We start from the raw sequence: 13,668 nt of genomic DNA, 5'->3' as shown, positions 1-13,668 counted from the left end.
TGGATTGGTCAGACTGTGGCCGTGTCACACAGAGAGACTGGATTGATCAGACTGTGACCCTCTCACATAGTGGCAGTCTTCTCTAAATTTTCCAGTATCTCATGCTGTATTGTTTGTTGTAGCTGCCTCTGTCAGTGTCTCTGCCTCTTGTCCTGTCTAGACTGAGTGGCCTATCACCATTCCTGGGCGATAGTGATGCTGAGACCCTCAGTAACATCCTCACCACAAACTGCAACTTCGACGATGAAGCTTTTGAAAACATCTCGGAGGAAGGAAAAGATTTTATTGCAAATCTGCTAATCAGGGAGAAAAGGTAAAGTTGAGAACACAAATAGACCTGGAGCTTGTCTGTGGCCACAACTGTGTTTTCAAAAGTGTGTGTCAGTGAGTGTGTTAATGAGTGTATCATTTGGTGAGTATGTTGGAGTAGCAATAGAACATTACAGCCCGTACAGGCCCTTCTGCCCTTGATGTTGCGCTGACCTGTGGTCAGTGAGTATGTAGGTGGATCATACAAACACAGGAATTAGAAAGAGGAGGAGACCATTCAGCCCTTGAGCTCCTTTGCCATTCTATAAATTTAAAAGCGAAAGAGGCTTCATATACTGGAGAGTCAGAGTTGAAAAGTGTGGCGCTGGGGAAAGCACAGCAGGTCAGGCAGCATCCAAGGAGCAGGAGGGTCAATGTTTTGGCCCGAAACATTAAATCTCCTGCTCCTCTGATGCTGCCTGACCTGCTGTGCTTTTTCCAGCGCCACATGCTTTGACTCCTAGAATGAGTTCATGGCTGATCCGGTTTTAACCTCCAATCCCAGGCACTTTTCGGCCTCAGCTCCACAATTTTCCCTGTACACTTCCTTTGTGATTGTAACTTTGAGTTCCATCCATCCCCGGATTTATTGCAGCTTCTAGGATCTTACTGATATTGTTGACAGTGAAGACTGTTCAATTCATCTGCCATCTTCCTTATTTTCCACTATTAATTCCCCAGACTCTCATTCTATCAAACCAATGCTCATTTTGTTAATCCTTTTCTTCTTTAAGTATTGATTGAAACTCTTACTGTCTGTATTTATATTTCTGGCTAGCTTTACCTTATTTTCCCCTCATTATTAATGTTTGGTCATTCTTTGCTGTTTTTTTAATATTCTGTCCAATCTTCTGCCACTGTCTTTGTACTATTATGCACATTTTTCTTTAGTTGATATTGTCTTTAACATTTTTAATTAATCACATTAACCCTTTGAATTTTCTTTCTTGCTTATTTGAATATATCTATTCTGTGAATTCTGAAATATCTCTTTAAATATCTGCTACTGACATATTGTTTAACTTAAATTGCTAATTCACTTGAACCAGCTCTGCTTTCAAGCCTCATAATCCCCTTTATTTAAATCTTTTAAAAAGTCTCAAACCCACTCCTCTCCCCCCAAACCGAATGTAAAGTTTAATCATGTTATGGTCACCATTACCAAGAGGTGGATTCGGTATGAGTTGATTAGTTAATCCTATCCAGTTTCAGTTGGTCTTAATTAGTCTACTTTTCCACTGCAAGCCTTTTCCAAGACCCTGTGTGTGTTTGTGTGTGAATATGATTATCTGAACCAGCGAGTCTGTCCACCGGTGTGTATACATGGTCAGAGCCCATAGTACACTTAGTGCATCACACTGTACAATAGGCAGTGACAGAACCACCACTCGAGTCACGGATTCTGCCATTGTGCACATTTGTTTTCCTTTTTGTTGTCAAGAAATGAGTCTCCTTTATATTTTCAAGAGTGAGAAGGAGAAACACACTTTGGAAAATCCTGCTTTTTATGACATGAAACAGTCGTTGTGTGTCACTGTTTCAATCAGCGAGTATGTTCACCATTGTATTACCAGTGTGTCTGTGAGAGCATGTATATGATTGTCAGTATGTGCATCAGCTTTTGGATCAAAGATTGATGTGTGTGTCAGTATTTGTATCAGTAAATGTTGTTAGTATCATATTTGTGTCAGTATTTATAGTAGTGAGTGTATCAGGGGTTGTCTCAGTGAGTGTGACAGTTTGGTGAGTGTGTCAGTAGTTGTGTTGGTGAATGTGTCAGTATTTGTTTCAATGAGTGTTCATTAGTTGATACGGCATGTGTCAGTAGTTGTGTCGGTGAGTGTGTCAGTAGTTGTGTCGGTGAGTGTGTCAGTAGTTGTGTCGGTGAGTGAATCAGTAGTTGTGTCAGTGAGTGTGTCAGTAGTTATGTCGGTACTAGTTTCACTGGTCTGTAGTCACACGTGGTTACGCAGGGATGTTATGTGTCTGTGTTTCAGTGGGAGGCTCAGTGCTGCCCAGTGCCTGAAACACCCTTGGCTCAGCAACATTGCAGCAAAAAGCAAACAGAGCAAGATCCAACTGAAGTCCCAGCTTCTGCTGAAGAAATATGTCATGAAGCGGCTGTGGAAGGTGAGAGTCAAAAAACATTCCTTTTAATCACTGTGTTCAGACAGCACAGTGACACACCTTCAGGTCTGGTAGGGATTGAACCATGACTGAGGAAGGGCTTATGCCCGAATCATTGATTCTCCTGCTCCCCGGATGCTGCCTGATCTGCTGTGCTTTTCCAGCACCACATTCTCGACATTGAACCAAGATTGTCAAACTCAGAGGTAGGGACATTACGATAATGCCATAACAGAGCATTAAAACTCTCGTTCAGAGACCAGTGAGTGCGGGTGTTTCCAGAGTAATCTGACTAGAGTCCAAGGGGAGAGATCAAAGGCCTCTTTTCGTTTATTCCAAACCTGCACATCATATTGCCCATTGCATTAATGGTAGCTGTTTCTTAGGGTCACAGAAAATGAGTCTCTCTAGTCAGCCTGCGCTTTCCCTGCACAGACCTGTGTTTCCTTATTGTAACGCCTCTCCCCATCACCAACATATTCAGCACTGACTCACCTCCAGTTTCAAAACCCCCTAGACAAGACATATCAATATTACATCTGCTCTTAGCAAGAATTATGAATTAGTAAACTTTTTGGAGAGCTGCACTGTCGGAGGGTCACTGCTGAGGGAGTGCTTCACTGTCGGAGAGTCAGTACTGAGGGAGAGCTGCACTGTCGGAGGGTCAGTACTGAGGGAGTGCTGAACTGTCAGAGGGTCAGTCCTGAGGGAGTGCCGCACTGTCGGAGGGTCAGTACTGAGCAATTGCCGCACTGTCAGAGGGTCAGTACTGAGGGAGTGCTGCACTGTCGGAGAGTCAGTACTGAGGGAGTGCTGCACTGTCGGAGGGTCAGTTCTGAGGGAGTGCTGCACTGTCGGAGGGTCAGTACTGAAGGAGTGCTGCACTGTCGGAGAGTCAGTACTGAGGGAGTGCCGCACTGTCAGAGGGTCAGTCCTGAGGGAGTGCTGCACTGTTGGAGGGTCAGTTCTGAGGGAGTGCTGCACTGTCGGAGAGTCAGTACTGAGGGAGTGCTGCACTGTCGGAGAGTCAGTACTGAGGGAGTGCCGCACTGTCAGAGGGTCAGTCCTGAGGGAGTGCTGCACTGTTGGAGGGTCAGTTCTGAGGGAGTGCTGCACTGTCGGAGGGTCAGTACTGAGGGAGTGCTGCACTGTTGGAGGGTCAGTTCTGAGGGAGTGCTGCACTGTCGGAGGGTCAGTACTGAAGGAGTACTGCGCGTTCTGAGGTGTTGACTTTAGGATGCTGCATTACGCCTATGTCCCCTTTACCTGCTTGTGCTGATGGTAACAGAAATGCTGCAGCTGCTCTCATTTTCTGTGCTGAGTTTTATATCAGAACAAATATCTTTAAAACCGATGGCCTGGGCATTTCCTCTGGACTGCCAGTGGTATCGGTTGTGTGTTTGTTGATGGCACGGTCTACATTTTAACAGAGACCTTTCCAAAGTGTTTAATTCACTGTGAAGTATTTGGGAGTCTGACTGTGTCGGGGCACGACCGGTGCTTTCTTATTTGGGTCTGAAACATTTGTATTGAAGTTAAGATATTTGTAATAAAGGGGCTTTCACTGTCCTGTGAAGGTGTCCCCCATTCCACTCATCCTATCATTTATTAATACACTCTCACATCCACTCTCAGACACACGGAGATACACATCCAAACACTCACTCACTGACACACTCACTCTTGCACTTATCCACACAGATTCTCACTCACTCACTCGCTCTCTCGTTTGCAGACACACTCACACAGACACCCTAACTCTCATTCATGTACAAACACACACACACCATATTCTGACTAGATGATAACAACTCTGGGCACTTTATCTCTGTGAGTTTGTTTCAGTGGAGGGTACTGCCTCACTCACCAAGCGTTGGGACCTTATTCCTGTTCAAAAGCCCTCTTGAAGATTAACCACCAGCACCCACCTACCCTGCCATTCCCCCTCATCCCAGTCTCACATCTGCATTGCTCCCTTCAACCTGTTACTCTCTCAGATCCCCACCCTCACTTCCTAGTCTCGCTGTTTCTTTTTCCCCGCTCACTCTCTCCTTACTGAGGAATCAGGTCAATTTTTAAACCTTGAAGCGATGTGACCAGAAAATGTTTGGCGGGTGCTGCTTCAATGTGAGCTGTTTCATTTCCTGGTTCAGTCCCTTTGTTTTGTTTTATAGAAAAACTATTATGCTGTTGCTGCAGCGAACAGACTGAAAAAGATCGGCAGCTGTGGATCACTCACCGCTCTGACAATCTGAGAGAATTCTCAAGATGTGATCAACTGACTGGACAACACTCAAGCTTAATCATATGTTGCTCTGTAAGAATCGGAATAAGCAGGAGACAAGTATATCATGTAGAGAACTACTGTACAGTGTATCCCTCTGTTACTGTACAGAGTATTCCTGTAGTGTATCCCAGTGTGTTATTGTACAGAGTATTCCTGCAGTGTATCCCAGTGTGTTATTGTACAGAGTATTCCTACAGTGTACCCCTCTGTTACTGTACAGAGTATTCCTGCAGTGTATCCCAGTGTTACTGTACAGTGTATCCTCTGTTACTGTACAGAGTATTCCTGCAGTGTATCCCAGTGTGTTACTGTACAGTGTATCCCTCTGTTACTGTACAGAGTATCCCTGCAGTGTATCCCAGTGTGTTACTGTACAGTGTATCCCTCTGTTACTGTACAGAGTATTCCTGCAGTGTATCCCAGTGTGTTACTGTACAGTGTATCCCTCTGTTACTGTACAGAGTATCCCTGCAGTGTATCCCAGTGTGTTACTGTACAGTGTATCCCTCTGTTACTGTACAGAGTATCCCTGCAGTGTATCCCAGTGTGTTACTGTTCAGAGTGTTACTGCAATGTATCCCAGTGTGTTACTGTACAGAGTATCCCTGCAGTGTATCCCTCTGTTACTGTACAGAGTATCCCTGCAGTGTATCCCTCTGTTACTGTACAGAGTATCCCTGCAGTATATCCCAGTGTGTTACTGTAGAGTATCCCTGCAGTATATCCCAGTGTGTTACTGTAGAGTATTCCTGCAGTGTATCCCAGTGTGTTACTGTACAGAGTATTCCTGCAGTATATCCCAGTGTGTTACTGTTCAGAGTGTTACTGCAATGTATCCCAGTGTGTTACTGTACAGAGTGTTACTGCAATGTTATAGAGTCATAGAGTCATAGAGATGTACAGCATGGAAACAGACCCTTCGGTCCAACCTGTCCATGCCGACCAGATATCCCAACCCAATCTAGTCCCAACTGATAGCACCCGGCCCATATCCTTCCAAACCCTTCCTATTCATATACCCATCCAAATGCCTCTTAAATGTTGCAACTGTACCAGCCTCCACCACTTCCTCTGGCAGCTCATTCCATACACGCACCACCCTCTGTGTGAAAAAGTTGTCCCTTACGTCTCTTTTATATCTTTCCCCTCTCACCCTAAACCTATGCCCTCTAGTTCTGGACTCCCCCACCCCAGAGAAAAGACTTTGTCTATTTACCCTATCCATGCCCCTCATAATTTTGTAAACTTCTATAAGGTCACCCCTCAGCCTCTGACACTCCAGGGAAAACAGCCCCAGCCTGTTCAGCCTCTCCCTATAGTTCAAATCCTCCAACCCTGGCAACATCCTTGTAAATCTTTTCTGAACCTTTTCAAGTTTCACAACATCTTTCCGATAGCAAGGAGACCAGAATTGCATGCAATATTCCAACAGTGGCCTAACCAATGTCCTGTACAGCCGCAGCATGACCTACAAACTCCCAACACTCTGACCAATAAAGGAAAGCATGCCAAACGCCTTCACTATCCTATCTACCTGCGACTCCACTTTCAAGGAGCTATGAACCTGCACTTCAAGGTCTCTTTGTTCAGTAACACTCCCTAGGACCTGACCATCAAGTGTATAAGTCCTGCTAAGATTTGCTTTCCCAAAATGCAGCACCTTGCATTTATCTGAATTAAACTCCATCTGCCACTTCTCAGCCCATTGGCCCATCTGTAATGTATCCCAGTATGTTACTGTACAGAGTATCCCTGCTGTGTATCCCAGTGTGTTACTGTACAGAGTATCCCAACAGTATATCCCAGTGTGTTACTGTACAGAGTATCCCTGCAGTATATCCCAGTGTGTTACTGTACAGAGTATTCCTGCAGTATATCCCAGTGTGTTACTGTAGAGAGTATCCCTGCAGTATATCCCAGTGTGTTACTGTAGAGAGTATTCCTGCAGTATATCCCAGTGTGTTACTGTAGAGTATTCCTGCAGTATATCCCAGTGTGTTACTGTACAGAGTATTGCTGCAGTGTATCCCAGTGTGTTACTGTACAGAGTATTCCTGCAGTATATCCCAGTGTGTTACTGTAGAGTATTCCTGCAATATATACCAGTGTGTTACTGTACAGAGTGTTACTGCAATGTATCCCAGTGTGTTACTTTTGTTGGGAATACATATATCTATTTATGGACTTTGTTTAATGTCTGGAAAATATTGATTTGTTTGGAATAAGAAGGATGTATTTGCGTATACACCAACCTTGGCAGAGTCTATGGGGTCTCTGTGCTGATGGTTCCCAGCAGCCCTCCCTGGTTTTGGTTGAGCAGCAGAAAGGCTGCTGAGTCTCTCACTCTTTTCTCCTGCTTTTGGAAATTGGAATTTGGATAAAATTGATGTCTCAGTATTCTGAGCTGCTTGCACACCCTGAATTGTGAACAGAGTCTTGGATTTGACTTGATTTCCAAATGAACAGAAATATCTTTTAAACAATGTTCCATCTGTATATGACTATTGAACACTTCGATTTTATGAACACTATGTTTGGGGGACTGTGAAAGTTCATTAAGATTTATCCTTTGTTTTACAGAGCAGTGATCAATATGGACAGTTTGGTCTTTTAAAAATCATCTCCACAGAGTTGTGGTTGCCTTTTTGTATCTGAGTGTGTTTGTTTGGGATTTAGAAGATTAAAAAAAAAGATGCCATTCAATACTGGAATGTAATTCAGATGTTAACCAGTTTTGTTTTGAAGAGATTAGAGTTTTGTTTATAACAAATGGACCACATTGACTTCATTAAAGAAGTCTGTTGAAAGCCTTTTATCTTCTGGATAGCAGTAATAAAAGGAAACAACTGGCCAATCAGTTTTGATTGAATCCGAACCTTTATGCTATAGATGGAAGTGAATATCAATGTATCCCCTACTAACACAGGCACAGCTTATATAGGGCTATTTTACATGGTCAGTGGATCATTGGATGTCAAACAGTAATAATTAACAGAGAATAATGTTTCTCATGTAATGACTGAAATGGCATTGGAAGTGACTAAAACTTCCCGGCAGATGTCGGAGGTATCCCATAACTAGTTTGGGTGGCACGGTGGCACAGTGGTTAGCACTGCTGCCTCACAGCACCAGAGACCCGGGTTCAATTCCCACCTCGGGCAACTGACTGTGTGGAGTTTGCACATTCTCCCCATGTCTGCGTGGGTTTCCTCCGGGTGCTCCGGTTTCCTCCCACAGTCCAAAGATGTGCAGGTTCGGTGAAGTGGCCATGCTAAATTGCCCGTAGAGTTAGGTGAAGGGGTAAATGTAGGGGTATGGGTGTGAGTGGGTTGCTCTTGTTGGGCCAAAGGGCCTGTTTCCACACTGTAAGTAATCTAAATCTAGTTTACCAGATTGAAGTAAGGCTAAAGTAATGGAATTGGCAAAATAAAAGTGGAATTTCCTGAAAAGGCTAAGAAGGCAGAGATAATCAAAGAATTAGCACTGTCTTTGGGATTGGTGGGACCAGGTACACCAGGTGGTGAGTGAGTGCAGAAGCAACAGTTAGATTTTCTGAAAGCAGAGAAAGGAAAGGAAAGAGCATTGAAATTGAAAAGGATAGAAAAGGAAATGGAATTTTTAAAAATAGTTTGAACTTGAGGAAAAAGAAAGACTGAAGAGTATTTCAGGCAAGAGAAAAGGAGGGAGAAACGAAACACGGGTTTCGATTGGAGTTACAAATGAAGATATCTAATATAGAAAAGAAAAACCGAACGTAGCAATACGATGTTTAAATTTCTACGACTTTGTGATTTGAGGAAATGTAGACTGCATTTAATTCAACAAAGTAGCAATACAAGTGAAGTAGCTGAAGGAGAACTGGACACTGGTGTGCAGAGCAGGTTGACAGGTAGCACTGATGAGGTTTATGCACCACTTTCAAATAGATTACGATGAAGTGCATGTGAACTAATTCCTGCGGTATTCAGGAAAAAAATATTTGAAACATAAGGAAGCAGCCTGGGCAGACTTGGATTGGACTTGAAAGGAGAAAGCAAAAACATTTTGATAGCATTTGGAATAAATGTCACATATGATGCCCTCAGGGAAATTATTCTCTTACAAGAACTCGAAAAGAAAATCACTTCCTCCATTTTTAGAATTAATGTTGAAGACTAGAGGGTTGCAACAGCTGGACAGGCAGAGCAGATATATGCTGATGATGAGCTGATCCATAAAACTGAAGTATTTTCCCAACATCCCCATAAACTCGAGAAGGATAGAAACTGGGAAACTGAAAAGAAAGTAAGTCGCACAGAAAAGGGTAAAGAAAAGACAGCTGGGAATGCTCCACAATTCCTGTCTGGGATCAAAATGGAAAAGTGCTGAGGCTGAAGGTGTAATCAGAAGTTTAAGTGTTTCCATTGTAACAAGGTGGGACACCTTCATTCAGAATGCTGGAAATCGCAAGGGAAACCCATGGGACTTATTGGGGTTTATAAGAGCGAGTCTGAATAGGAGAAGAAAGTTAAAACGCTGCAGATTAATTAGTAGCTTTAATTATGAAGAGGGAATTGGTTTAGCTCAGTTGGCTGGGTTGTTGGTTTACATAGGAGAAAGTGAGGACTGCAGATGCTAGAGGTCAGAGCTGAAAATGTGTTGCTGAAGAAGGGCCCATGCCCGAAACGTTGATTCTCCTGCTCCTTGAATGTTGCCTGACCTGCTGCACTTTTTCAGCAACACATTTTGAGCTGTTGGTTTACATAGCAGAGTGATGCTAACAGCATGGGTTCAATTCCCATCACTGGTTTGTGGTTACCATAAAGGACTCTCCTTCTTAACCTGTTCCCTCATCTGAGGTCTGGTGGCCCTCAGGTTAAATCCCCACCAGTTGCCTCTCTCTCTCTAATGAGAGAGCAGCCCCTATGGTCCGGTTAGACTATGGTGACACAATACAAAAAATTATAAAGATGAAACCTAAGATGAACTCTGCTGTGATTGCAGGGATGTGAATAAGGTGGGTGAGATATATAGTTTTTTGATGAGATGAAAAGTAATTCTTTCTTCCTCAAATGATACAGCTAAACCCGTAACTATGTGAAGGGAGGCAGGAGCTGTTCAAAGTCTCTCACTGGACAAAGACATAATTTGTCTTCAGACAGTGCAGCGGAAGCCAAATTTTTAAGAAATTGAATTAGTGGAAAGTTTAAACATCTAAGAATATCTTTGAAATGTTTATGTCCGTTCTTTTTTTGAAGGTCGAACAAGTGCTGAAGCAGTTTGTCATTCTGAGAAACGAAGCCAGACAGTTGTTTGACCTGACAGTGGGTGAGAATTTCAGTGAGAGGTATCTCAACACCGTACATTTTAAGTTTGTTATGGAAAAGGAAAAAATGGTCTGCAAAAAGGGGTTTTGGATTGGGTGAAGGTGGATTTTTATGAAAGTGAGGCAGGATCTGGTCTTGGATCAGCTACTTGTGGGAAAATGCACAGCAGAAGAAATAAAGAAACAGGGAGAGTACAGGTCCTTCAGAGTCAAATGAAGGAGCAATAAACTCTGAGAACCCTAGATTTCTAGAAATATTCAGGACTAAGTTCTGGAGTTGCTTGTCTTTGCTTTCAGAGATGTTCTGAATGAATCTGCCATGTTTAGTCCAATTAGACCAGTTCATAGCCCACTAAAGGAATGGGTTCGTGGACAGAAAGATGGATCCTCGATGTATAAATGTTAGATTAGAATCCCTACAGTGTGGAAACAGACCATTTGGCCCAACAAGTCCATACCGACCCTCTGATGAGTAACCCCCCCCCCCCCCCCCCCACATTTACCCCTGACTAACGCACCTAACACTACGGGCAATTTAGCATGCCCAATTCATTTGACCTGCATATCTTTGGATTTTAGGAAGAAACCAGAGCACCCGGAGGAAACCCACACAGACACAGGGAGAAAGTGCAAACTCCACACAGACAGCCACCCGAGGCTGGAATCAAACCCAGGTCCCTGGTGCTGTGAGGCAGCAGTGCTAACCACTGAGCCACTGCCACCCTGATGTGTAAATGTTCCATGTAGAGATCATGGGAACCTGGACAGGAGCATTTACCACCTTCACAGGGACAGGTAAAAGAATGGCTCGATAGAAATGCTGAAAATTGAGCATTTCAAGCAGGAGATGGAGTCGTATTTTGATGGGGGAGGTCCAAAAAACAAGATCCGCTGGTCTATACAAGGGAATTAAACGGGTTAGTAAGGTAAATTATCCAACTGACTTTCAAAGAAGATTAACATCTTGTGTCATCGCAGCATATTGAATCAAAACCATCGTAGAAAGGATTAGGTTAATGAGAACACTTGAGGATGAGAGAAACAGTGAGAATGAACTAGAAAAATATTTGGACCATTCACAGATTTAACGTCCTACTATCCTGTTAGTTAATGCTGAAGTAATGGAAAGGTTAGACACCATATTCCCATACTAAGGGAAACAATGATGGGAGCATCTGGCAAGGTGATTTACAAACAATTTCAGGAAAGTGCCCAACTTCAGACAAACATTGTGTAGGAAGTATATAAACCTGCATCAATCAAATCCGATTCATCTCATTTACAACCAGAGAAACAGGCTCGAGTGAAAATGGAAATTAACTATAAGTCAGAAAATCACTTGACTGAACAACCAATAGGACAATTCAGTTAAAGTCACAGAGTTAGGGAGTTGTACAGCACGGAAACAGATCCTTTGGTCCAACTCGTCCTTGCTGACCAGACATCCTAAATTAATCTAGTCCCATTTGCCAGTACCTGGCCCTTATCCCCCTAAACACCTCCTATTCACATACCATCAGATGCCTTTTAAATGTTGTAACTGTACCAGTCCCCACCACCTCCTCTGATAGTTTAGTCCATACATGCACTACCCTCCATGTGAAAAAGTTGCCCCTTAGGTCCGTTTTAAATCTTTCCCCCTCACCCTAAAACTCTGCCTTAACCCACAAAATGTTGATAGTGGGAGATTCAGTGATGATAACATCACTAAATGTTAAGAGGCAGTGGTTAGATTGTTTCTTGTTGGAGATAGTCATTGCCTGGCATTTGTGTAGCATGAATGTAATTTGAAACTTGTCAGTCCAAGCCTGGATATTATCCAGGTCTTGCTGAATTTGAACATGGACCACTTCAGTTTCTGAGGAGTCATGAATGGTGCTGAACGTTGTGCAATCATTGGTGCACATCCCACTTCTGAACCAATGATGGAGGGAAGGTCATCGATGAAGCAGCTATAGTTGTTCAGGCCTAGAACACTACCCTGAGGAACTCCTGTAGAGCTGAGATGACTGACCTCCAACAATCTTCCTATGTGCCAAGTATGACTCCAACCAGTGGAGGATTTGGCCCCTGATACCCATTGATTCCAATGGTGCTAGGGTTCTTTGATGCGACACTCAGTCAAATGCCACCTTGATGTCAAGGGCTGTCGCTGTCACCTCACCTCTGGAATTCAGCTCTTTTGGCCATGTTTCAATCAAATCTGTAATGAAGTCAGGAGCTGAGTGACCATGGGGAACCTAAACTAGGCATTAATGAGAAGGTTATTGCTAAGCAAGTGCTGCTTGATAACACTTGATGACTTCTTCCATCACTTTACAGATGATTGAGAGCAGAGTGATGGAACAGTAATTGGCCGGGTTGGATTTGCTCTGCTTTGTGTTTACAGGGCATGCTGAGGCAATGTTTTCAGGTAAATGCCAATGTTGTAACTGGACTGGAACAACTAGCTGGAAATGGGTTGTTCTGGACTACAAGTTTTCAGTACTATTACCAGAATATTTGCAGTATTCAGTGCCTTCAACCATTTCTTGATATCACATGGAGTGAATCAAATTGGCTGAAGACCAGTATCTGTGATGCTGAGGAGCTCTGGAGGAGACTGAGATTGATCATCCACTCGGCATTTCTGGCTGAAGATTTCTGCAAATCTTGTGCTGTTTGGCACGCAGTAGTCCTGTTTGGTAGCTTCACCAAATTGACTCCTCATTTTTAGCTGCCTGTCTGGTGCTGCTTCTGGCTTGCCCTCCATTGAACAGGGCTGATGGTAATGGTTGAGAGGAGAATATACAGGGCTGAGGTTGCAGATTGCACTGTATTATAATTTTAGATGCTGTTGAAGGCCCACAGCAGCTCATTACTGACAAGGCTTGAATTGCTAAATCTGTTTGCAGTCTGTCCCATTTACCGTAGTGATAGTGCCACACAACAAAATGGAGATTATTCTCAATGTGAGGGGGGACTTCATCTCCACAAGGACTGTGTGGTGGTCACTCTTACCAATGCTGTAATGGTCAGGTGCATCTGCAGGAGGCAACTTGGTGACAATGAGGTCACGTGTGTTTTTTCCCTCATGTTGGTTCCCTCACCACTGCTGTAAACCCAGTCTAGCAGCTATCTCCTTCAGGACCCAACCAGCTGGGTCAGTAATGTTGCTGCTGAGCCACTCTTGGTGGACATTGAAATCCCCCAGCCTCCGTGCTTTCTCCAACTGGGGTTCGACATGAAGGAGCACTGATTCATCCAGCTGAGGCAGGACGGTATGGTATGTGGTAATCAGCAAGAGGTTTCCTTGACCCAAGTTAAACCTGAAGACATGAGACTTCATGGGGTCCAGAATCAATGTTGAGGAATGGGCAATAAATGTTGACCCAATCACCAACATTCACATTTGTAAAGCAATGTCATGGTCAACCATTATTCAATTGAAGGATGTAGCAGGTACAATGGGCTGAATGGCCTACTCCCATTCCTGTGTTGATAAACTATCTCTGTTGTTTCATTACTCTGGGGGGGAGGTGTGGAACCTTTATTTATTTTTCTGTGGCAGGAGCACACTGCAAAGGGAGTGACACCCTCACACAGTGAGGACACATGCCTGGGGAGGTCAGGAAGACCGCGCACGCCCACTCCCGGGCCC

General features: G+C 43.7%; 1 protein-coding gene across 2 annotated transcripts in view; it reads left to right on the top strand.

Moving 5' to 3' along the window:
• LOC122559989 (myosin light chain kinase 2, skeletal/cardiac muscle-like) overlaps positions 1 to 6,907 on the top strand; it is a 393,900-nt gene extending 386,993 nt beyond the window's left edge. For both annotated transcript variants that reach the window (XM_087995000.1, XM_087995001.1), the window contains 3 exons: positions 161 to 313; positions 2,307 to 2,439; positions 4,611 to 6,907. In XM_087995000.1, coding sequence (XP_087851126.1) covers positions 161 to 313; positions 2,307 to 2,439; positions 4,611 to 4,691 — 367 coding nt within the window. In that variant the 3' untranslated portion in view covers positions 4,692 to 6,907. The remainder of the gene's footprint in view (positions 1 to 160; positions 314 to 2,306; positions 2,440 to 4,610) is intronic.
• Positions 6,908 to 13,668: the final 6,761 nt, after the last annotated feature.

This window comes from Chiloscyllium plagiosum, unplaced genomic scaffold (genome assembly GCF_037043375.1).
Source record: "Chiloscyllium plagiosum isolate Xiang-an unplaced genomic scaffold, Cpla_swu_hap1 HiC_scaffold_15, whole genome shotgun sequence".
In the NCBI taxonomy this organism is placed as follows: domain Eukaryota; kingdom Metazoa; phylum Chordata; class Chondrichthyes; order Orectolobiformes; family Hemiscylliidae; genus Chiloscyllium; species Chiloscyllium plagiosum.
The sequence above is the reverse complement of the archived record's forward strand: the minus strand, read 5'-3'. Positions and strand labels throughout refer to the sequence as shown.